The 24,599-nt window shown below is 34.4% G+C and overlaps 1 protein-coding gene across 6 annotated transcripts in view; it reads right to left on the bottom strand.

Annotated features, from left to right (window-relative positions):
* LOC117089678 (liprin-alpha-2) overlaps positions 1–24,599 on the bottom strand; it is a 207,375-nt gene that overhangs the window by 60,683 nt on the left and 122,093 nt on the right. For all 6 annotated transcript variants that reach the window (XM_033221151.1, XM_033221154.1, XM_033221150.1 and 3 more), the window contains 3 exons: positions 22,941–23,071; positions 20,735–20,889; positions 7,046–7,139 (listed from right to left, as the gene is read on the bottom strand). In XM_033221151.1, coding sequence (XP_033077042.1) covers positions 7,046–7,139; positions 20,735–20,889; positions 22,941–23,071 — 380 coding nt within the window. The remainder of the gene's footprint in view (positions 1–7,045; positions 7,140–20,734; positions 20,890–22,940; positions 23,072–24,599) is intronic.

The following is a 24,599-nucleotide window of genomic DNA, read 5'->3' as shown; positions in this document are numbered from 1 at the left end:
ACTTAAATCATGTGTGAAAGTGCTGGGTTATACCACCTTCTTTTTCACTTAGTCCTCATCAATTCATTTGTGAAGCCCCTTTGGTTATTTGTCTTTAGCTGGGAGAATGTCTTGTAAATAAGAACATTAGGGTGCCTTTGGGTTTCTGACACTTTTCTCATTCTCTACAAAGACTTTAAAAAGTGATCATGAACCCTGAAATACTTAAATGCAATAATTAGTTTTCATGTCCATCTCTCTACAAGCTCTTTGAAGAACAGAACTATGTAATTCAAATATCAGTAATTTAAAACATTTCTTGGGACATACTGAGGAAAAGAATGAAAAATTGTCATTTTCATGTTCTGTTAATATGAATCCAGGATTTACATCAATTGAGATAAATGATATGAATTTATTTAGAAAATGACATTATCTTCTAGTATATGTATCTATCTTGATTTTAATTTTCATTGACTCATTTTTATTTTACTCTTTCCAGATCAAAAATGTTTCTCCTGGCAGAAATGATGGAGACAGCAGAGGGCTTCTGCTCTACTCTTTGTGATATATTAACATTGCACTGCTGGCTCAAAACAGCAACTCTATTCCTTTTGTGCTGTTTTCCTTCCTCTAAATAGATCAATGTATCTAAATATATCTAAAAGAGAACACTTTGGTTTCCCTTAGCTTTCTTTTTACTAACAAATTTCAGTGCATTTTGACCCTTATCCTTTGGATATTATTATTACTTACGTTCAGGGAATTCTTATAATTGTCCTTGGTTGGAGCTAGGCAGGGCTATGCATGATCACATGGCAAAGCCAACAGCAACTCTATTTTAGTGAAAACAGAGGAGACAGGCTTCTGGAGTTCCAAGTAGGAAACTGGGACACATTTTCCCAGAGAAATTTTGAAAGCATTGGGTTTAGGTTCTAAAATGTTGTATATTATTATATTCGTTGAATTAGTTGCCCAGGAATTTTCCTGCAGTAATTGTGTCTGTACTAAATAACCCCCCGACTAAAATAAACAAACTGATCAAAGCACAAATAACTGTTCCAAACTAGGCCTTAAAAGGATTTCATCTAAGGACTTTATTTTTGGAATGGGATGAAGGAGAATATATGTGTTTGTGACAAGGCTGGAAAAAATCTCTCATGATATCTTATTGTCAAAGTTTGGGGAATATCTTGACTCTATTGCTTCTGGAATCTGTTGTTTCTGTAATCTGTGAGATAATCTAATATCATGCAGCTGAACCCTTCTTTTTGTTTTATCTACCCAGAGACAGTTCCTACTGCATGCCTACAAAACAAATTTTTGTGGGGGAAGTACAGACTTTTACTTTCTGTGTATATAGAATACTTAGATGGGAATATGTACTCAGAGCTTCTAACACATCTTATAAATTAAGTTCTGGAATACAGTTCATTTATAAGTTTAATTTGGCACATAGGCACTTAACAAAATATTTTCCATGACATGTATTTTGCTTACAGATATGTATACTCTGAACCTGCCAAACGCCAAAGATTAAAAGTGCAGTCTCAAAACACATTAAAGATTACACACTGAGGAGACCCTCAGGATTGTGATGGGAATAAATTAAGTAAATCTATAGAGCTTCACTTTTATGTCTTTGATATTCTAACATAAAGATTTATTGGTAGTGATTAAGTGTGACTGCTTTCCTCCAAGGATAAAGTGCTTCTCGGGAAAGGATGCTACTGATAGCTGAATCGGGGTGTTAATTTCATTTTAATGATATTGAAAAATTAATTTGCATATGAAATCTATTTTCCTTTAGCAGTGTTATCCATTCAGAATACATATAAAAGTCTAACATATAATAATATACTATCTATATTGTAACTAAAGATTGAAAATGATAAGTTAGTCAGTATATTAACATTCATATGATATCTTTCAACTTAAGTTATAAAAATAGAGAAAATTTCAGCATGGATATATCCTGTACCAAAAAAATTATATAATGTTAAGAGGCCAGAGAAAACATTAGCACATAAAGAATTCAGCTAAATATTTCATCATGTATATTGCTGGAGATAAATAACTATTCAGTGGATATTCTGTCAATTTTAATATGTTCACTGCCTGTTCAGAACTGTCTTGAGAATTAGAGAGGTGAATTACTATTGAAACAGACATCCTCATCTTTAATCCCAGAAGTCTGTGTATGACTAAGCTTCTTGGACTCAAAGTTGAGTGTAGAAATGTGAATCCTCTAGAGTAACAGATGTCAAATAGTTCAGCCTAACAAGTCTTCAGTTTGAAAATATAAAGTAGAAAAATGAAACAAAACATTTGAATAGACACATACTTATGGCATTTCTGAACACCAAAGATAAAGCAAAAGTAAATTTTAAAAACTGTCAGAGAGAGAGGAAAAAGAAATCCTACATGCTATATACAAAAGAATGGCAATCAATTGATCATTAGCCATAACTAGAAGCAAGAAGAGCCGTAACTTCAAAGTTCTGAGGACAAATTATTTTTAACCAATAGTTCTATATTTTGGGAAATTATCAACTAATGTTAGGTGTAAAATATATTTTCAGGTCTCTAATGACTCAAGGAATTTGCCACTTGCCCTATCATCACATTTTTAGAGACGCTGACATGTGAAACTGGGAACTAAATATATTCCAGGGGAGAAAAGTAAGAAATGTAATGAGATATATAATAAAAATATAATTAACACTGATGATTCAAAACTTGCTTAAGCAAGAATGTTGATGACATTAAATTTTATTACTACCCTTGTAAGCTCTTAGTTCTTGATTCTAAAGTAACAGATTTATGAAATTATAATACCATAAATGTTATTTTTAATATTATGTGGTGCTTATACCTGTGCAACTTGAAAGTCTGTGATTAACCAGGTCTTTCTGTGTTAGGTGGATTTAACTATTTGGGGTTTCCAGTTATGCTTTTTTTTTTTCCCCACTATTTATCTAAGCCAGCTTTATTGGAAATACGGCTGACAGTTCGATTTCTAATTGACAGTTTTGTCAGTCAACAAATAAATTCGGAACTTAGGAAAAGCAGAGAGTTTCTATTTATTGTGCCCTAAAATACCCAAATATAGTCTCTAAGTACAATTTGTTGAGTTGGACCTCATTCAGAAACACAGGTTTTTTTGGGAGCTGGCACATGTAGGTTTTAAGTCTTAAGGGACCATCTATCATTCCATACAGTGTGATTGTAGCTCACTGTAACCTTGAATTCATGGGCTCAAGCAATCCTCCTGTCTCAGCCTTAGGACATGCACATGCCATCATGCCTGTCTCATGTATTTTTATTTTTTGTAGAAATGGGGTCTCACCCTGTTGCCCAGGCTGAGTCTCAAACACCTAGGCTTGAGCAATTCACCCACCTCAAGCCTCCCAAAGTGCTGGGATTACAGGCATGAGTCACCCTTACTGGCCTGTGTGGTTGGCTTTAATTGGCCTTCCTAAACAAGAAGCTTTTAGGTTAAAACATAGGCTGGAGAGCTAAGAATGGGAAATACATTCTTAAATATGAGGGTGAAAGGTATAAAAGAAAAGGAGTGAAATTTTCAGGTCTGGTTGTTCTAAATGTAACAGTAAAAGAGAAGATGTTTTTGTTAAATAAAAAAGGATCCTGGAGTTCAAAGAAATCCAACAGAGAGTGATGGATAAGATCTCAGAGAGTCATGGCATCCCCACAGGAAGTCCACATTGAATAAACTATGAAGAATTATAATGTTAATACTGAGACTATATATTGAGAATAAGTGACTCACCCTTAAATGTCAGGAGCCTACAGAGAAACTGCTCAGTTTTTAAAGGGGAAAAACCAAGAAAATGACTGCGAAGCATTCAAAGAATTACTAGCTGAGTTTTAGTTTGACACAATTATTATAGGTTAACTATACTCTACATAAACCTGCTGGAGAAATTTATGGAATTGATGATTTAAAGAAAAGTACAGCAAAGATGAGGCAAAGTAAAGGCAAACTAGGCTGACCAACAATAGATTGACTTTAGGCCGAAGTTACATGTTACTCTGATGAAACAACAGCAATTGTTTAATAATACCCAGGAAGGTAAAGATGGACAAGACAAGATTTTCATGACTAGTGGGTGGTTTAGTAGATTCAATGTTGTTGATTTCCTATTTCTCATAATAAGACAATAGAGAGAAATATAAGCAAAACTAATGCCTGGACCAGAAAGCAAAGAAAAAGGAGAATTAAAGTAGGAACACAAATCTTGTAAGTTGTTGTAACCTATGTGTGTTAAATTTACTGGATGGTAAGTGTGCCTCAAATTAAACCTTTGTTTAGGACTGCCAAGTTACAAATTTCTGAACTTTGCAAGAATTTGGAATGTCTTAAATGCTGCTCTCTGAAAGTAACTCCCCCATATGGCTTTTTAAAAAATGTACCATAATTAACTCCTCTAGAGATTTCTCCCAATTAAATTTAAAGTTACAGACTGTCAATTCTAAATAGCTGCTATCCTAGCAAATTTGAAAATAAGATATTGTCTAGTTCTGGCTACCCTCACAAAGACTACTGAATCTCTGCTATGAATTATGGGATAGTGAGCATAGCTGTTTTAAGTACTAAGTCCTGGAAACACCATTTTGCTGGGCCAGTGGATAGAATTTAGAAACAACTGATAGGATAACACAGGTTGCAACTGTATACGTACAATCTATAGTGTTCAACATTATGAGAAATGTTGCTTCATTTTTTGTTTTTACTTATTTTTTTAAAAATGTACTTAAAATTATTTTTCATCTTGATAGAAGACTAGCAGACATGAAATTTGAACACAGAAAAGAGCATAACTCATCAAAGTGCACTGAAAGAGGATATGGTTCTTTAAAAAGGAAGAAAATTGGAATTGTTTAAATGAAATTTTAAACACTCGGAAAAATTCAAGAATAGACTGTCAACATTTAATAATATTAATAATTAATGACATAAAATTCAATAGAAATAAAGTTTGAAACAATGTAATTTAAAAGTAAATTGTCTGTCTCTAATAAAACTCATTATATGAAGACAATTTACTCTTTGGTAATCCAGAAATCAAGCCACAGTGCCATGAAAGTTCCGAATAGGTGTTAACAATTATTCATATAAGTCCTTTGAACACTGGTTTCATATCTATGCTCATAGGGTTATTGCTATGGGATAATCAAAAATAAGGGAAATACTTTTGTGCTTTCATTAATTATCTCTGACTTGCCTTGTTAAATCCAGTTGAACCTAAATACCATTAATCCATGGGGACTAACTGTACTAAGAAATGTTAGCCATTTTTGCCTTATAGAATGTTAATATTCTTCTTAATATTAAAGGAAGTATTCTACATAATACATTTTACAGTTACATTTTGCCGATACATGTTGCAAAATAAAACCCAAAGTCAAGCAGGGTAAGATATTTAAGGGAAGAACTAGTATTTGTTTCTGACTGTGAGGGTACTTAGTAGTTGAGAAATGAGTCTATAAAATTATTATCAAATCAACCCAACAGTGTATAAGGTTAATACTAGCTAAACTTTAAATATGTTATTTGAAATTGAAATGTTTATCTTTAGTAGCTATTTAAAAAAATATTCCAGTTGGTTCCATCAACAACTAATAAAGAATGCAGTGCACTGCCTCAGTATCAGACTTATACGCAATTGTGAAAGCTGTTCAGATTGCCATTCTTTGTTAAGTATTTCTCTGGGAGAAATGAGAATTAACTTTTAAGGGAAATAAACTGTTTCCATTTGTCAGGCTGGGTTTTGATCATTTATATATTTTTAGACTTGAAATCAACTGCCAACATTTAAAAAAATTAACAGAGTAAAGTGTTTTTTTGAAGAATGTTTTTCTCAATAAATAGTTATGAAATAGAGCATATCACTAACTGGTAGGACTAAACAAAATTAAGACATTTGAAACAGATTATGATAATATTTAAATATATTTTTGAGTGATCAGTAACTAAAGAATAAATATACATTATTGATTATGGCTGAGCATTTGATTGTATTGTAGAAATAATGATGTTCTCAAGGTCACTTTTTTCTGGACAATGTTCCTACTGAATTGGGATATATGTATGTAATTTTTAGTAAGTAGCAAACTAACAAACAATTAGGCTAGTGAGTTGTTTGGCAACTTGTAAGTATATACTTCCCCATTATTAGTAAACATTTACAAAGCAAGTGAGAAAGCAAAATATGAAGTCAATTGATTAGCCTGTATAGTCCTAAGAGCCTATCTGTTACAAAATGATGATGAAAGCAGTGAATATTCTTTCATAGGAAAGAAGGAAAATGTGAAAACTAAAAACACAATGTAAGAAATATTTGAGAAGAAGGAAAAGAAATAATCAACCAATAGATTCTGGAATAAAAAGAAACTGATTTACATTTAAAGAACATGTCCTAAAGGTGCCATTTTGTCAATGAAAATGTTACTATGTATTTTTAAAATGTTATTTCGGAACCTACTTGCTTTCCAACAGCTGCTGCAACTCAAAATTTGCCAACGTTGCAAGTCATTTAAATGTTCCATATTATATATGAATGAAAAGATACACTATCAATTTCCTGACAGATGCAAAACAATCTGCTCTGAGTCTAAAATAAGTTTATATTCAATCAGTCAGAGAAATGTTTGTCCTTTACTCCATTTCAAAGAGTAGATACTTATAATTGCCACAAGAGAAAACAAAGGTAGATGGTATAATCTCATTTTATCATACCAATCAGGTATTAATTTTTACCATCAATAGGGTTTTGCATTACTTTTAAGGATTTTGAAACACATCCATGGATGGTTACGTTGAAGAAACTGCTTATTTCCACCACAGGCCAAATACTGTTATGCTCTTTTAAACAGTAGCTCACAACCAGGAAACATAAGCCCTGAGGGTTTTAGGTAATATCTGGAAAATACTGGCTTCAATATAGTTCTTTCGTTTCCAACCACTCTCTTTTTAATTCCCTATAAATAATAATAAAGAATTAGTAAAAGTCAGAAAAAGAGGGGAAAAAATCCCCAAACCTACTTTTTCTTCAGTCTTCGATCCTTCTCAGCTTGAGTTCCGAGTTTGCCTAACCCCAGGGACTCCTGAGCTGCAGCTTCAGTCTCCATAAAGCCTCCTGTGAAGAGAAGTAACTAAGTATTCAGATTATGTTGCATAGGTTGTGTCAATTCTGAAGTCAGGCTGTTAAACGTTTGGTTGAGCAACTGTTTAGTATCACATTTTAAAATGCTCCTTATATTTCTAACCCAACATGCATAAAATCACATGGGTACATACATAAACATACACTGAGAAAATGAAAACAAAATAGTACCTATGGGGATACAATTTGTTGCACCCAGTGGCAACATAATGAATGTGGCCTGTACACTGACAGACACTTGAATATACTGTCCCCAAGTCTTAAAGTCTGTTTTTATATTTTTCCTATGGAAAATAAGTGCAAATATCTATGCAGTGTGTGATATTTGTTTATTTTTTCAACACATGAAGTATTTGCAATATTTCACATATAATGGGATAAATGATAGTCAGTTGGGTAGGAACTCAAGTATATGTTTTCCATTACAAGTTGAAAGAATGGAGAGGCCATTGCTGACTTTTAAGAGCTCTTCATAGACTGCTCCAGGAAATTTTTTCTGCTCTACTGGCTGACTCCAATATTCTCTTACTTCCATAACTTAATGTGTTCTGGGAAGGTTCTTGTGTTGTTTTTTAAACTTCATAATATTTTTTGAAAAAATTCTAAATTTCTTCAAAAGAGCTTGATAAAAATAGCTATTACCCAGTAGGTCATAAATTCTCATTTAGTGTCAATATATAATACGTATACCTCATATAACTTTGTAATAAAAAGAGGAAGGAAGAAAAGTGTGATGTATTTTAAACACATATCACAGGATTTCTAAACTTACAAAATTAATTCATAAATTATCTATCGTAATTGAAAAATAAGGACTTACTCCCTATGTTCTGAAGTCAAGCTAAATGAAAATGCTTACTATTTTTAAATGGGTTAAGGTATATAATTTTTTTTATAAAAGAAATTTAAACTCCAGTTAAGGTCAAGATTAGGTAGATAGATTTAAGCTAATACAAACTCTTACAAAGGCTATGCAAGAAATTTCATCACCATATCAGTAAATAAGACTATCGAAGACAACTTTTGCTATTCTCTCATTGTAGTGAGCACTTCCTTACTTAACATTTGCAGGACTTGACCAAGATATGGTTTCTCTTTAGCAGAGTAAAATATCTTACCAAGGTGCCAGAAGCAAATTTTGATGTTACTGTTTTTAATAACTTATTTTACCAAATAATTTATAGTACTGGATAATATTAACTTTGGAACATTGATAGAAATAAATTAATCTCATTCCTGATAACCTTCTTACTGAATTTTATAATTTTTTAAAAGTCACCTTTAATTAAGAACACGTTAATTGCTGTCTAGATCTAATTCAGAGATGTGGAGTTTGAGGGCCAACATTGTTTTACTTATTATGCACATGTTTAATGAATACAGGTACTTAAATCTTTTTTTATTATGAAAGATTTCTCTTCTTGGTATGGATTAGGAAAGTTTTCCACTGGTGACTAAAGTAGTCTTGGGAAACACTTTCAAATGGGAAAGTTTCCACTATGTACAGTGAGTGAATATTTTCATTTTATTTGTCTCATCTGTATATTTCCCTTACTGTATATGAACAAATTATTATTCATAGTCTTCAAATAATAATAAAAATGTTCTCTTGAAATGTAAATGAAAATGAATGAGTCATTTAAAAGTTATAACATTCTTGAATGGTCCATATGGGGATATAGAGATTGATGAGGCAGACATATTCAATAAACAGTGAAACATTTTCAGCCACCAGGTGGTTGGATGAATCAGGCTTTTATTCCTCTGAGCAATACAAGAACATTTAAATTATGATTTAAATTTATTCATATACCCAAAATTTTAATAGAAAAAATATCACATTTTAAAATAATAAAACTTGAAATAAAAGCAAAGAAAAATGTAGGAATATTGTGAGTTAAATCTGGATATTTTATTTTCTCATAAATAAACAAAAATAAAAAGCATGAAGAACTTAGAAATACTGGGAGTATTTCAAAATCTAGTGTCTTGTTTTCAAAGCATTTGATAGATTACTGGAACTACATTCTGCTCAAAAATGCCAAATACAAATGAGACGTAAGGCCATTGTAAGTAAAGTTATTTTTAAGTATCACATTCAGAACAGTGTACTTAAACAGGAGAAAAGTCCCAGCAAGTGCATATTTTCAGCCCAATTAAAACACTTCTGAAGGAGGACATTTTTTCATAGAATTGACCTAGCTGCCTCACTCATCTCATGTTTATCTTTCCACATACTTGATCAACTAACTGGTAAGGGTGACCTTAGCAAAACCAGTTTGCTAAATCTTTTACTCTATGGATGATTATCTGAATCCAGTGAGAGACTGTCTCATTCTTATCCAGGCATCAGTGGGCTCATATGGCCATGTGAACTTCAGAAATATCTATTTAACTATACCAATATTTTATTCACTCACTACATGTGACTATTAAGCTCTTGAAATATGCCTAATCCAAGTGATGTACTATAAGTGTAAAATACACACCAGGTTTTGAAAACATAGTAGAAAAAATACATGTAATTAACAAATTTTAAGTGATCATGTGTTGAAATGAGAATATTGTTTCTATATCAGGTGAAATAAAATGTAGGATTAAAATTAATCCCACCTATCCCTTTTGACTTTTCTTAATGTAGTTACCAGAAAATTTAAAATTACATATGTGGTTCACATTTGTGGCCTATATTATATTAATGTTGGCCAGCACTATATACCAGAGTTTCTAGCTGGATACAGTACACCCATAGAAGGAATGTAAATGTTTGTGTATGTTGAAGGTGGGTGAATTTTTGGGGGTACTATGATTGGCACATACTGGACAGGGGACAAGGATTCTAAACCCCCTTCATTAAGAAGAGGATCTGTAGCTTCTTTTTTTTTTTTCTTTTTGCAGGGTCTCAGTCTGTCCCAGGCTGGGGTGCAGAGGCACCATCAGAGCTCACTGCAGCCTCAAACTCCTGGACTCAACCCATCCTCCTCCCAAGCCCCTGGGACTATAGATGTGTGCTACCATGCCTGGCTAGTTTTTCCACTTTTTGTAGAGATGAGGTCTTGCTATGTTGCCTAGGCAGGTCTTGAACTGCTGGCCTCAAGGGATCCTTTGACTTCGGCCTCCCAAAACATTGGGATTACAGATGTGAGACGCCATGCCTGGCCTAGCTTGTCATTCTCAAAATGACGAGTGCCTCAGAGGAGAAATAGAGAAAAACTGGTGTGTGGAAGCTAGGGGTTACTCATTCTTCAGGAGGTCTATTAGGAAACTATGTGGAAAGAACACAATGAACTCCCCTTTCATGGCCTGAAGTGCTTGGGCTTGAAGGTTTGAGTTCCATGATTCAGTGGACTACTTACATAATAAATTGTTTATCACCTTGTCAGGGTCTGCCTAGTGCTTGCGTGTAAGCAAGGCAGCATCCTTGCCCTCAAAGAAGTTTTCTTGGCTATGACTCAGGCACCTTTACTTCTGTGAGGCCTTTGAGGACTTGGATTTGCTGAGGGCAAGACCACTCTTAGTGTGTAACAGGCACAGTCAAGGATTTTTTTTTTTTTTTTTTTTTTTTGCCAGCCCCTCTTCCTATGTAAACAGTTTTGAACCACTAAAAAATCAGTGGGACAACAATCTACTGATTCAATCTCATACAATATCATTCTTGCCAGTGGGAGCGAGGCATCCAATTGCCAGACCACCCTCTTGAAAACAGGGTCAGACCACTGGTTCAGGATGACTCCATAGATGCGAGTAACTAGGCTCCCTAAGGCATCTGGTCGAGTGCATGCATGGGGTAGAGTGTCAATGAAAACCCTGAAGGCGAGAAACAGGGACCCAGGCCCCTGCTGTTTGGCTGGATCGGGCAGCATGTCCAGATGGCACTACTTCCCTGCTGGTCCCAGTGTCTGAATAGTAACTAAGAACAGTTCGATGCTTCCGGCGATTAGACCCCAGGTCCAGTTCTTGGCTGGGGGTGCCTTGCCCAGATGGCACTGCCAGCCCCAAACTGTCCCAGACATGACAGGGGTTCTTAAAATTTTTCAAGGAAGATGCTACAAAATGTAGGGCTTGTGAAGGCTCAGGGCTGTAGAGCTCAGGAAGGAGACTCACATGCCCAGATCTATGGATGGAACTAGTTGGAGATATCTATTCATTTGGATTGTGAAGGTGTGAAAGTTGTTAGAATCAAAATGGAGTCACTATTGTTAAGAAAATCCTGGCACATAGAGCCAGCGAAGGCCATGAACAGAGAGTTCTCATGCTCCCATGCATGATAGCAACAACAACAACAACAAAAGACCCTACGAAAGCCACAACCTTGCACAAAGGCCATTGCAATCCTATGCAAAAAATATGTTTATAGGGATATCTGTCTGGCAATTGCCTGTCCAACCTCTGACTGGTGGCACCCTTGTTATTAATTTGAGTAGCCAAAGATAATTGTTTCAAAAAATTATACAATCTTAATTTTTTGCCTTTAAAAATCTTTGTCTTCCTTTCTTTCCCTGAATGTACACATAGTTTATAGTTTACTATGACATACATATTCTTTTTTTTTTTTTTGAGACGGAGTCTCTCTCTGTCACCCAGGCTGGAGTGCAGTGGCTGAATCTCAGCTCACTGCAAGCTCCGCCTCCCGGGCTCACGCCATTCTCCTGCCTCAGCCTCCCGAGTAGCTGGGACTACAGGCGCCTGCCACCTCGCCCGGCTAGTTTTTTGTAGTTTTTAGTAGAGACGGGGTTTCACCGTGTTAGCCAGGATGGTCTTGATCTCCTGACCTCGTGATCCGCCCGTCTCGGCCTCCCAAAGTGCTGGGATTACAGGCTTGAGCCACCGCGCCCGGCCGACATACATATTCTTATCACAATGCTCTATTCCTAAATAAACATCTTTTCTTTTAGAGAGCATCTCTATCTGCTATTTAGGTCAACAAAGACAAATATCTCCACATTTCCCAGTCCTTAAATTCCATTCAAAATAACTTATTTCATATTGGCCCTTGAGATGCAAGTGTGTAAAAATTGCTTGAAAACCCATATTGCAAAGCCTCTGTCCCTCCATTTGTCCAGCAGAGGTCTCTGTTATTGTGTGAAAAAGAGAGCTCTAACTCTACTACAATCTGCTGATGATAGCTGGCTTCCTCTTTCTTTCATTAGACCCGTCTTCATCATTAATCAATAGCACGCGATTTGTATTTAAACACATTTGAATGTATAAATTGTTACTTCATTACTTCATTGTTCAACATCTGTTAGTCTGTTACCTATCTGGAGACTGTATTTAGACACAGTGACTGGCTCATAAAGGGTATGTAATAAATAAAATCATAATTGGAGCGAAATACTACTTTATTTAAAGAAAGACCCTTTCACTATGCAGAGCATGAGTCATTTCTAATTGATACTTTGTGGAATTTACATTGTAACTATTGGTTCCTTAGCATCAAGGAACAATCTAAATTTTGGCCTAAAAGCCAGCACGGACATCCAAATTTTAGATGTAGAAAAATACAGTCATGTGCCACATAAAGACCTTTCTGTTAATGATGGGCTGCATTTATGGCAGTGTTTATAATAGCATATTTTTACTATAGCTTTAATGTTTAGGTACACAAATACTTAACCATTGTGTTACGATTGCCTACGGTGTTCAGTACAGTCACATATTGTAGAATTTTTAGAGCAACAGGCTATACCTATAGTCTAGGTGTGTAGGTGGCTATCCCATACAGCCTGGGTACATAGTAGGTTATATTATTTAGGTTTGTACAACAAAATCTCCTAAGGGATGCATCTTTTAGAATGTTTCCTTATCATTAAACAATGCATGACTGTACTTCTGAAATGATGCTGCTATACTGTCACTGTGAAATTACTTTTTTATTAAGCTTATTATAGTAGGTCAATGAGTTCAGACAATTATAATACAAACTGGCAGATAACCATAAAAGAATTGCAATTTAGCAGGCAAAAAAAGCTCTTTGAAATATGTATATTGCTTTTCATATGTATTTAAAGGAAGCCTGCTAAAGTAGCCTTAACCTAATGATATATGCATTTTTATATATGTAATTGGGAATTCTGCTTATTCAAACTCAACATATTTTTCTGCTTTCATTATTTTTTTCATAGTTTTGTTGTTTTGGCTCTATTTGATCACTCTCTTGTCTTGAACATCTCTTTGTCTTAGATTTGTTTCATCTTTTGCAATGCCTGTTAATAGCCTCTTCTTTATCCTAACCATTCACTATTGACGTCAGCTAAGTTGGTCATGCGTGTTCTTTTTTCTTCATAGTAATTATTAATAGAGCTCTCTGAAGACTCGAGAGAGTTGGTGTTTCCCAGGTGGCAAACAAATGAGTATGTTAAGATGGTATGGAGCAGATAATTTCCCCAGAAATAGCAAATGTTTTAATATTTCTGTTTCTTCTCCATATACTATCATCATTTTTTCTCAGCCGACAAACTGCCTCTGGAGAATAGAGCTTGTTTGCTCTAATCCTTAACTCTCACTTCTGCTTGGATGTTTGACCCTGGAACTCAGATCATCTTATTTCTGTGGTTGGTTCTGCTTCAAGATGCTGCCTCCCAATCTCTGCAGTTTCAATCCCTCTGTGACTAGGCAACTCGATCTTCAGTCCTAATCATTTCCTTTGCTTCATAATTTAATATCACACCTCTGACCCCAGTCAGTACCCACTTTCTATTTAACCACCAAAAGCACCATTTCCATGATATTCTCTATGGAGCTTACTCTTTCATATAGTTTCAATATTTTTCTCAAAGATAAGTCCTGTTTGAAACTCTACCTTGACACCTTTTCAAATACGTAGGAACACTGCATTTAGATGATCCTAGTGGAATCAAACATATACAGGAAGAGAAAGATTAACCCAGAACTCTCTGCAAACATTATGTCTGTATCTTGTATTAGAAAATTATAATGTTTCTGTGTGATGTATTTTTATACTGTTGCCTTGAATTCTTAATTATATCATTTATATGGGAGATACTTCCCAAAGTAAATAATCATATTTTAAATTTCTTTATGTACCCACACATGTTCCACAGGGATAGGAACTCAACGAAGTATTTTTTGATTGAAATAGTCCCAAGAGTCTCCTTTCCTGAACATCAAACCTGGAGATAGGAGCCAGGATTCACTATCAACTCTCTTACTAAGTAGCCGCTCTGCCTTCTGAAATCATCTCATTTCTACAAGTATAGAATGTGGACAACTATATCATCCTCACATATCTTCTAGAATCTTTAGGCATATAGCTCTAGAAGTCTGTAATCTTAAAAGTAGAAATTCCTTTTCACAGTAAATATTTTAAGGTGTATGAGTGATATAAAGAAGAGTTGCCTGAGAAAAGACTTAAGTGTTAGAGATTCATAGATTCAGGATTCCTAGGGTTGAAGTAGGTCTTAAAGATCATCCACTACAATCACCTTTCCAATGGTTGGATCCTCTCCACAACAGCTCTTCCTAGTATTTGTCTAGCTTTTGTTCAACAGTTTCCAAGTGACAAATAACTCACTACCTCATAAGCCAGCCCACTTTGTATAGAATTCTGATACCCCACTGTTCTTTCTTACATTGAGGTGAAGAATAATTTTGTACAACTTTAATACTTTGGTTCTAGTTTCGTATCCTCACTTAACAATGAAAAGGACGATAGCTCTTATACAGAACAGCTCTTCAAATTTTGTCATCAGCTACTTGGTAGGTCAGCAAAGAGAATAAACACACCATCTACTTATGTTCTCTGAATGTGATTCCAATCCTCCACATGTCGCTAATTTTCCCCTCCAAACTTCCTCCAGGTTGATGATGTGCCTTTAAAAGTACAGTAACCAGGATGAATTCCATTGCTTGGCTGTTATTTTATCATAGCAGAGTAGAGTAGAAACAACTTTCATATCAACTCTTATGTCTATTAATGTGGCCTAAACTTATTAATCAATATTGACTTTAGAGTCAGTTGAAATTTTTTTTTTTTCTTTGAAAACTTGCTTCTAAGAGCTATACTTTTAGAGTAGGGTAATTTAGATCCCCCTTACATCATCCATTCTACATATATATATATATATATATATATATATATTTTTTTTTTTTGGCGGGGGAGATAGTGTTTAGGGGTAATACTAATCTTTTCACTTGGGATTCCTCCCCTTAATAATACCCTCAGGTATCAATCAGATACCTGAGCTGTTGAAACATTCATATCCAAGTGATTTTGAATGTGCTGATCAAGAACAGAGTAAGTCCTAATCATGCCACTAGAAACTTTGATCCAAGGTGATGTTACTCCACTCATCAGCACTACTGGGCAAAGATTATTTAATCAGTTATAAATCCCACCTACCTGTTCCATCACTCAGGTCCCATTTTGACATTTTGTCCCCAGGGATGTCATGAGTGATGGCTTGCTCACCATCTTTCCTTATCTGTTACTAAGTAAATTTGTCAAAGAAACAAAGAAAATTAGTCTGACATGGCTGTTTTCAACATAGGTTAATCTACTTTGTTTCAAAATAGATGAATGTCTTCAGATAAAATTAAAAGTCAAGCTAGTCAGGACTGCAATTATTTATGCATGATCACAGATCTTAGGGTTCATGGCCACTGTTCCTAGTTCTGACAGGACAGACAATGTAGCAGATAAAATGTTTCTGGGCCAAAAACATAGTGAAGTTTTTGTTTTAAGTATAAAGTTTGTATCTGTTTATATACTATCTTTGCTAAGTGAAAATTCCTCCATGCCAACAGCCATGTCTTAGTCATTTTCCTAAAGTCCATAACGGGTGCTCTGCATTTAAGAATGGTTCAATACATGTCTATTCACTGAAAATAGGAATAAATACATTATTTTGGATTATCTATGTCTTCTCTCTCTCCACCAAAAAAAAAAAAAAAAAAAAATCTCAACTCTGGGGCATAAATGCCCTCTTGGTAATGCCTATATTCTGTTGAACTTTTTCTCTTCAAGTAAACAGATAGAAACAAAAATGAGTTTTTGAATGATTCCACTTATTTGTATATTCTACTTACATCAGATACACCTTCATTTCATTCATTTTCTCTAAATTTATACATTACTAACCAAAAATAACAATATAGATTTTATAATTCTCACTTTGCTCTTGGTGATTTTTCCAATTGTCTGTTTATTTTGATGGACGGCATTCCTGCCACTCTTTTTACATGTCGATGCCACTTGCTTCTATCTATTGTTTGTCATATTCTCACTTTCCAACTTTTGTAACAAATCTTTTCATATCTGTTTTAGGCAGAAAACTCCCATTTCAGATACATTTATTCTTCCTTAATCCACATCATCATAAATATAATTGTGTGTTACCATCCTCTGGAATTGCTTTGACAATACACAGCCTTTGGTGTCCTGACTACTTTTCCATGTTAGTTAAGATTGCGCCTGTTTCTCGAGTTTCAGTGTAGTGTGTTTGGAATTGATGCTGTGGTAGGTCATAAAGTGATTGACAGATGAGGAAGGAAAAAAGTAGTTGTGAACAACTCAGTCTTGTACATTAAATGCAGGGTAAAGATAAGTCAATATTTGGAGATAATGGCAAGATCAAGTGATAACTTTTAAAAGTATAGATTAGACATGAGCATATTGGAACAATAATGGAAATATCAGAGATGCATTGCATAGGGATATATAAATTGAGGGGTGTGGAGAGATCATGGTCATTGTGCTGTCAAGTCTTAGCAGGATGCTATTACATTCCGAATCTATATTCCAGGAAGTCAGCAGAAGTACATATTGGTCCTGTTGTCAGGGAGTACAAACCAAACCTGTTTATGTAATTTTTCATCCTGGGATTTGTGACATAGAAAGATAATGAATGGTCAGGTGTGGTGGCTCATGCCTGTAATCCCAGCACTTTGGGAGACTGAGGTGGGCAGATCACCTGAGGTCAGGAGTAGAGACCAGCCTGGCCAACATGGCGAAACCCCATCTCTATTAATAATAAAAAAATTAACCGGGCATGGTGGTAGGTGCCTGTAATCCCAGCTACTAGGGAGACTGAGGCAGGACTATCACTTGAACCAGGAGGCAGAGGTTGCAGTGAGCCGAGATTGTGCCACTGCACTCCATCCTGGGTGACAGAGTGAGATTCTGTTTTAAAAAAAAAAAAGTTAATGAACAAAAATACAAAGAAATAGATAGAATGACTCTAAAACCAGATCCCCCAAGTAAGCTAGAAGGAATGCTTCCTCTGTTAAGTGAGCTTCCCTAAATTCAACTGTGACCTTCAAGTAAACTTGGCTTATATTATGCTTTATTTTTCCTGAATAGTACTTACAAATGGAATTTGAATGCTTGACATGGAAGAACAAATGCTCACAGATTCATTTAAGTTTACACTACTCCTTTTTATCTTCTGCCCATACATTGATAGACATTTCAGTTTGGAAATCTTACTCCTACATTATAGGTAATAATAATATGAACAAGAACTGTAAACCCTGGTAAGAATAGAATAAATTTTTCACAAGATATATAAAAACTTGAAATCTCCTATTAGTACCACAGCTTTTTCTATCCTACTTTTGTAATTAGAGTGAACTAACCATTTGAAAAGGATGTCATAAGAGATTTTTCAAATAAAATAATTTTGCTTGGTTTCTGTTAGGTTTATTCAGTTGCTTTTCAACACACTGCTTCCTTTGAGTTTTGAGTTTCCATATTGATATTGTCTATGCTAGTAACACATTAGTAAGAACAGACAATGTACATATTGAGTTTGATTCTTCATGGGTAGGGGTTATCCATACAATCACATTGACTGATCCTTCCTATCTGAAGTTTATGTTATTACCCTAGCATTTCAAATTATTATATACAGCAAATAAGATATCCTCTCCAAATATTTTCCTTTGTGAATAACTACAAACATCTCCTTTGCTGTTCATCATTTCTGATAGAACCAAGGAAAAATTTTCATAGTTTTATTTACACAGCTTTCCTTTTCCACACCATATTTCTTTTACAGGCATGTAGTATAGCTGCTTTCAAGTTAAGTCATGTGTCTCTGCTCTTTTGAGTTAAACTTTTTAAGAGTTATAAATCTTAGCACATGGTTCAGAATTTCAAATTTGGTACTTTGATATCACTATCTCTTTGCCTTAATACTTTCCCTGGCATACTACTGTATTTTATAATTCTGTTTTCACTGGTAGAAGAAAGAACATTGACAATGCTCCTGGTGTTTTAGAATTTTTCAGATCAAGACATTAAAATCATAATCATTCGAGATGTTTCCCTAGGTTCCTCAGATACATGAAGAAGCAGTACTAGGTTGTAGTCCCTGGGTTTGAAAAACTTGTATGGTCTTTCCATCACAACTTGGATACCTCTTCTAGGACCAAAGTAGACCTAAAATTCATAGCCCTTAACTGAAGTATCCATGGGGCCCATGTATCATTTCCTTTGGTGCAAATATGGTTTTCTGGAACCTGTTTATACCTGTTTTATTTTTATTTTTTCAGTCTTATTTTCAATAAAGACTTTGTTCCTTTTTTCTGGAAGCTTTGATTCACCATTTATGTAGCTTCTACCTAGCTTCATAGGTATAGCATTTTGCTCTTGTCTTCCTCATCCACATTGCAGTCCTTAACATGCTACTGATTCTGGCTTTGTTTAAACTCTACCTCTGCTGTTCTATGAAATAAAGCAATATTACTCAGAGCTCAGAAACCTTCCCAGGTATAAACTGTGACCCGAATTAACTATTGCTAGTTTCTGACTTTGGTGGGGTTGATAAGAATGTAATCATAATTGAGTTAATTCTTATCTGCTCTGACCTAAAACACACAGTCACTGAAAATGAGTAATAAAGGCTAAGTTTCTCGAAAGTTCTATATTTTTCTGGACTTAAACTTATATCTTGCATACCTTGATTGTGACAGAATATTGTTAGTGAAATTTCTAATGATTTAGGAATTTCTCATCAAAGTTAAATATGAAATAACAACAGAAAATTTTAAGTGATAAGGGTAATTAAATACATTTTAAAAGTAAAGTGTGAATTATGGTAACTAAGATGAATATATGTTGAAATATAAATAAATATGATTATGATGTTAGCAAAATTAATACTCAAAAATAATTAACCACCCACACTATAGTGACACTGTAATATAATGGGTGTGACAGATCATTTGGTAAGACAACCACGAGTTGTCAAATAAGATAAAACAAATTTTAAAATAATGTCTGGCATGTATATTTTAAATACAAAATAATCTGTGTCTCTCTTTTTTCCTCCTGCAGTAATATTATGTATAGCCTAAAGAGTTTCTCTACTGAGAAAGAGAAATACAAAAAGATTTAATTCCTTTGTTGGGGAACATATAATCACACACTGGCCGCACATTAGTTTCCTGTAGCTTCTGATGCTTTGTGTGGGTTTCACACTGTGGAAGCCAGGAAAGGCATTTTTGGATACTGTAGTCATAAGTCTGCAAACATGAATATCGTAATCAGAAATTCTTTTGGTGGTAGGGCAGAAAACTAAGTCTTGGAGTTGGGTATTCCTTGCAAATAATTATTCCTCTATTTGAGAAACTAAAGGATGTACTAAGAAATTTGGGTCATTCCATTCAGCACTTACCACTGTAGGTAGGAGTTTAATTATTTCCCAATAATATAACTCTAAAAATTAATATATAGAAAGACAACCCCCAAAAGGCAAAGTATGTATATAATCATTTCAGAAATATCATATATTCTTCAGACAATTATGTATGTATCATGTATGAATATCTGCTTATTTCTAAATATATATTTAAGTAGAACCATTTCAAATGTACTGATCTATATTTTTATTCTATCAGTCACTGACAATAACTAATTACAACACAATATCTATTGCCCTATTATTTTCCCCACACCTGTCCCTCAACTATACACCATAGAGTTTATTAGTTTATTAGAGTTTATACACAATGATAGTTTTAAGCAAACAACAAAAAAAATCATGTTCTTTACATTTTATGTAACACATATAAAGCTTTATTCTAACTTTTAAAATATTCTTTTTAATTTTTTGTAGGCTTATCAATTTTTTCAACAGAAAAACCTTTAAATCTACATCGCTAAGCTTTTATACACATTCATGCTCTAAGTGGCAGTATACTCAATGGTTTTAAGCTGATTTTGAAACATTGGCACCACGATGAATATCACAGTTAGGCGATTTATGAAGACATTATTTACTCATTAATAAAATAACATTTATAGCAATAACATTTACTTTGTAGGTAGCTGTGCCTGTCACAAGAGTTAGCATTAAATAAATTTTAGCTATTGTTATAAACAGAGAAACAAAAGAACTGAAAAGTTCACAATACTCTTTCACTGTAAGTTTTATTAAGCATTTTTCAGCTAAATTGAACATTCAAAGCTGATCAAAATATAAATTTTGTCAGGTGAAAAGAGAAGAAATGAAAAGAAGAGCAATGAAATGAAATGAAAGCTAGACAAACACTCTGACGTGACTAAAATGAGTGGCAGTGGAAAGTCTTAGCAAATGCATACTTACGGAGCTGCCCAAGTCGAGCTTTTTCTTTTTTACCAAACAAACGTCCTATTGAAGACTTGATTCCTTTTTTCTTGGGGGCTTTGTGAAGAGAGTCTTGGCTGCTGGTGGCACTACCAAGCCCAAGGCTTTCTGGCTCAAGAGAGACAGATAAACTACTGCAAAACACAAAAGAGGAAAATGCTGCTCATTTTCGTGCAACATCCACAAGGTACACAAAAGTCATTTCCTTTATAAATGCACCAAAAGAGGCTGGGCGCGGTGGCTCAAGCCTGTAATCCCAGCACTTTGGGAGGCCGAGACGGGCGGATCACGAGGTCAGGAGATCGAGACCATCCTGGCTAACATGGTGAAACCCCGTCTCTACTAAAAATACAAAAAACTAGCCGGGCGAGGTGGCGGGCGCCTGTAGTCCCAGCTACTCGGGAGGCTGAGGCAGGAGAATGGCGTGAACCCGGGAGGCGGAGCTTGCAGTGAGCCGAGGTTGCGCCACTGCACTCCAGTCTGGGCGACAGAGCGAGACTCCGCCTCAAAAAAAAATAAAAAATAAAAATAAAAAAATAAAAAAAATAAATGCACCAAAAGAGGAACAAGTAGACTTGTAATGTCATTTTTTCCTCTATCTTCCCATGTTTCCTTTTAAGATATTAAGTGCAGTTTTTTTTTTTTCAGCCTTGGGCCCTGAACCTCCAAATTTCCATAAGAGAAATGTATTTTTGCTCCAAATGGCTTTTTTTTCTTACTTTTTTGATATCATCTCAAACTAATCAGTGAACATAGGCTGATTTATTAACGCACGATAAATGGCCTTCTATTATAGAGCACTTGATCCATTATCTATTTATTTCTCAGAGTTTGTTTTTCTGATCTTAAACATTATGACCTATAGCAAGGAACTGAAATATAACTAATTGTGAGGTTGAAGCTGCTCTTCTAATCTACAATTTTACTTGATTTTCCTCTAAATTCAGTTAATTTAAAATCATCTGGCTGCAATATGCAAGCAACAAACCATGTACCCTCGTGATCAATGTATATGTTTTCTTAATTAGAGTTCTCAAATATTATTTTAAATACATGTTAAACTGAAATGCTCTTCAAAAAGTTGGTTAAGTTTCAATTTCTGGTCAATATATTTGACATTGTATTAATAGGAGGGGATCAATAGACATTGTCATTAGTTTCTACAGTTGTTAATTTTATAACACCATGATAAATTACTTACTTTTACTTATTCATGCCAATTAATTTGAACTCACATTCCCTAACTTTCAAAGCAATAACTTTTTATATGCTGAAATATACTCTGTTTTTGGAGAGTGAAAGAAGTAATATTTTGAAGCTGAAGTAACTGATTTTTCCACATTAACAATAAAAAATAATCAGAAAAAAGAAATGACTGCCAACACAGAAAGCCCTACTTTTAAAAGCATTTATCGTAAAACATACTATCTAGAAGAGAGATTTTTTTATTGAAGTATTAATCCTTAAGTCATTATATTTGGTTATATCAATTACGTGTCTACAGATGCTGCAAATGATGAGACAATAGGAGAAGATACATTTCAGATATAAACTACATGCTTAGGTATATTCATATCATCAGTGATTATAGAGATCTGTTTGCAATGCTCTATGCGTATGGATAAGACAGTATAAAGAGTTGGGAGGACAAATGACATATTTCTCCATCTAGACTTATCTTTTTCTTTAATACTTTAGCCAAGGACTTTTTTTATTTTCTAATAACTTTCTGACTGAGGAGTTATTATTGCTGGCAGCAGCAGTACCTGCAGGGTGCACATACCTGTCTGCTAAAAGGCATAATCATAAACTTTTCAGACTTTACGCTTATACTGTAATCCAAATTTATGATCTTGTCGTAGAGTCTCCTTAGTTTTTTGTTAATATTTCTAGTAAGTCCTTCCTCTAGCCTGATCTCATTTTAATAGAAAATATCCATTAAAAATTAGAAGAGCTATTCTTATCTATTTTGACTAATAAGACCACAAAGACACAGTTAATTTTAAAAATACAAATTCGATATCAAAATTGAAATGTGGTTATTTCACAAGTGATACCGGGAAAAGGAAGTTGGAGAATTCTGGCTCAAAGTAAATCGCTAAGCAGTCTATTTGACAACAATGAAAGAAGAGGAATATTTTTGGCAGGAGGGCATTCAATGTGCAGTGTGCCTGCAGCGTCTTACCTTCGAGCATCATTGTGGTAGGAAGAAGGGAGAGTATGAGTCATTCTGATAGCTCTAGGGGTAGGAGGAGGAGAAGTTTCACATTTAATTGTTGCTTTGTCCTCTCGACCATCTTCTTCCACAACTGCAATCTAGAGGCAAAAACAATACATTCAAATAAACCCTTTCTAAATTTCAGTTAAAATTGACACAAATGGAGAATCATGAGAGCAAGGCTACTGAGTAATTTTAATACAAAATAAAACAACAAAACTTGGGGCATGTAAGTTTTACATGTATAAATTCCCATTAAAGAGTTAGATTTTCACAGATATTTAAAGTGGACACATTAAAATTAAAAAAAAAAATCATAGACCCACTACACAAAAATGTTTGATTAATAAACACCATAGATCAAGCTTTTCCAACCCACAGCCTGCTGGACACACATAGCCCAAGACGGCTTTGAATGCAGCCCAACACAAATTCGTAAACTGTCTTAAAACGATTTATGCATTGAACTTTTTTTTTTTAAAGCTCATTAGCTATCATTAGTGTTAGAGTATTCTATGTGTGACTCAAGACAATTCTTCTTCTAATGAATGTAGCCCAGGGAAGCCAAAGATTAGACACCCCTGCCATAAATCAACTAGATGCTGACTATTGATCTACAGTGTTTATTGACATTGCGCTATGATATTTTATAATATCAGAATATAAACTCTTTACAGAAAGGTATTAAACACACATTTGAACAATTCACTAAAATATAGGATTATACATACTCAGGTTATCATAATAAAGACATATTTTAAGCAGGGATATTTGAAATGAGAAGTTGATAAAATATAACTTTATCAGATAAAGTGTTTTACATCAGTCTGTCTAATGAAATTTATTACAGGGTGTTTAAAATATGAGTTGTGGTTTGTAATAAAAAACTCTTTTTAAAGTGAGAATAATAAAAGGTAAGATGATAATATTTTCAAATTGTTTCATTTTACTACTCATGATGGAAAAACTGGCAAAGACATACAGAAAACCAAAAGAAGATGAGAGGGAGGGATTTCCTTAAATAGCAATTTAGTACAGAATTCAGAACAACTCAGGATACTATCTGTCTTGTCAGAGATCAAGATATAAAGCTGTAACTTAAAGTTTGTTTCCAATGTCAAGTTAATTGTAGAGAAGTAGTTTTTACAACAATGCTGCATATTTTTCATGGCATCGTTGTGTAACACAATATGGAGAGATCAGGATTGTAGAAAACACAGCTAAAGACTTATGGCTTTGAGAGTTCTGATGAAAAAAGTTCTAAGTATGGCTAAACAAAAATTTTTAAAGTTCTGGGGAAATATTTTGTTTGTTTTTATGTAAAGCTATTATGCATAAATGTGTTTATCTATGATAAAGACCTCGTACCTTCGAGGAACTTCATGAAATTGTCAGGACTTTTGTCACCCAATCCTAGGTTCCTTTTAACAGCTTAGGTAGGTAGGCATTTTTATATAATTCCTTTGTTCTATTCAACTAGCATATTGCCGTCAGGAGAATCTTTTTCAATAACTGCTTTCGGATTGATTCTGATGCTATGGAAAACCTTTTCAAACCCACACCCCAGCTAAACTCTTAAGCGTGTTTCTGAACTATTCCTAATATATGTTAGGGTTTTCACAGTTC

The sequence above is a fragment of the Trachypithecus francoisi genome, unplaced genomic scaffold, assembly GCF_009764315.1.
Source record: "Trachypithecus francoisi isolate TF-2019V2 unplaced genomic scaffold, Tfra_2.0 Lachesis_group11, whole genome shotgun sequence".
Lineage (NCBI taxonomy): Eukaryota > Metazoa > Chordata > Mammalia > Primates > Cercopithecidae > Trachypithecus > Trachypithecus francoisi.
Note: the sequence above shows the minus strand (reverse complement) of the source record. Positions and strands in the feature narration are given on the sequence as shown.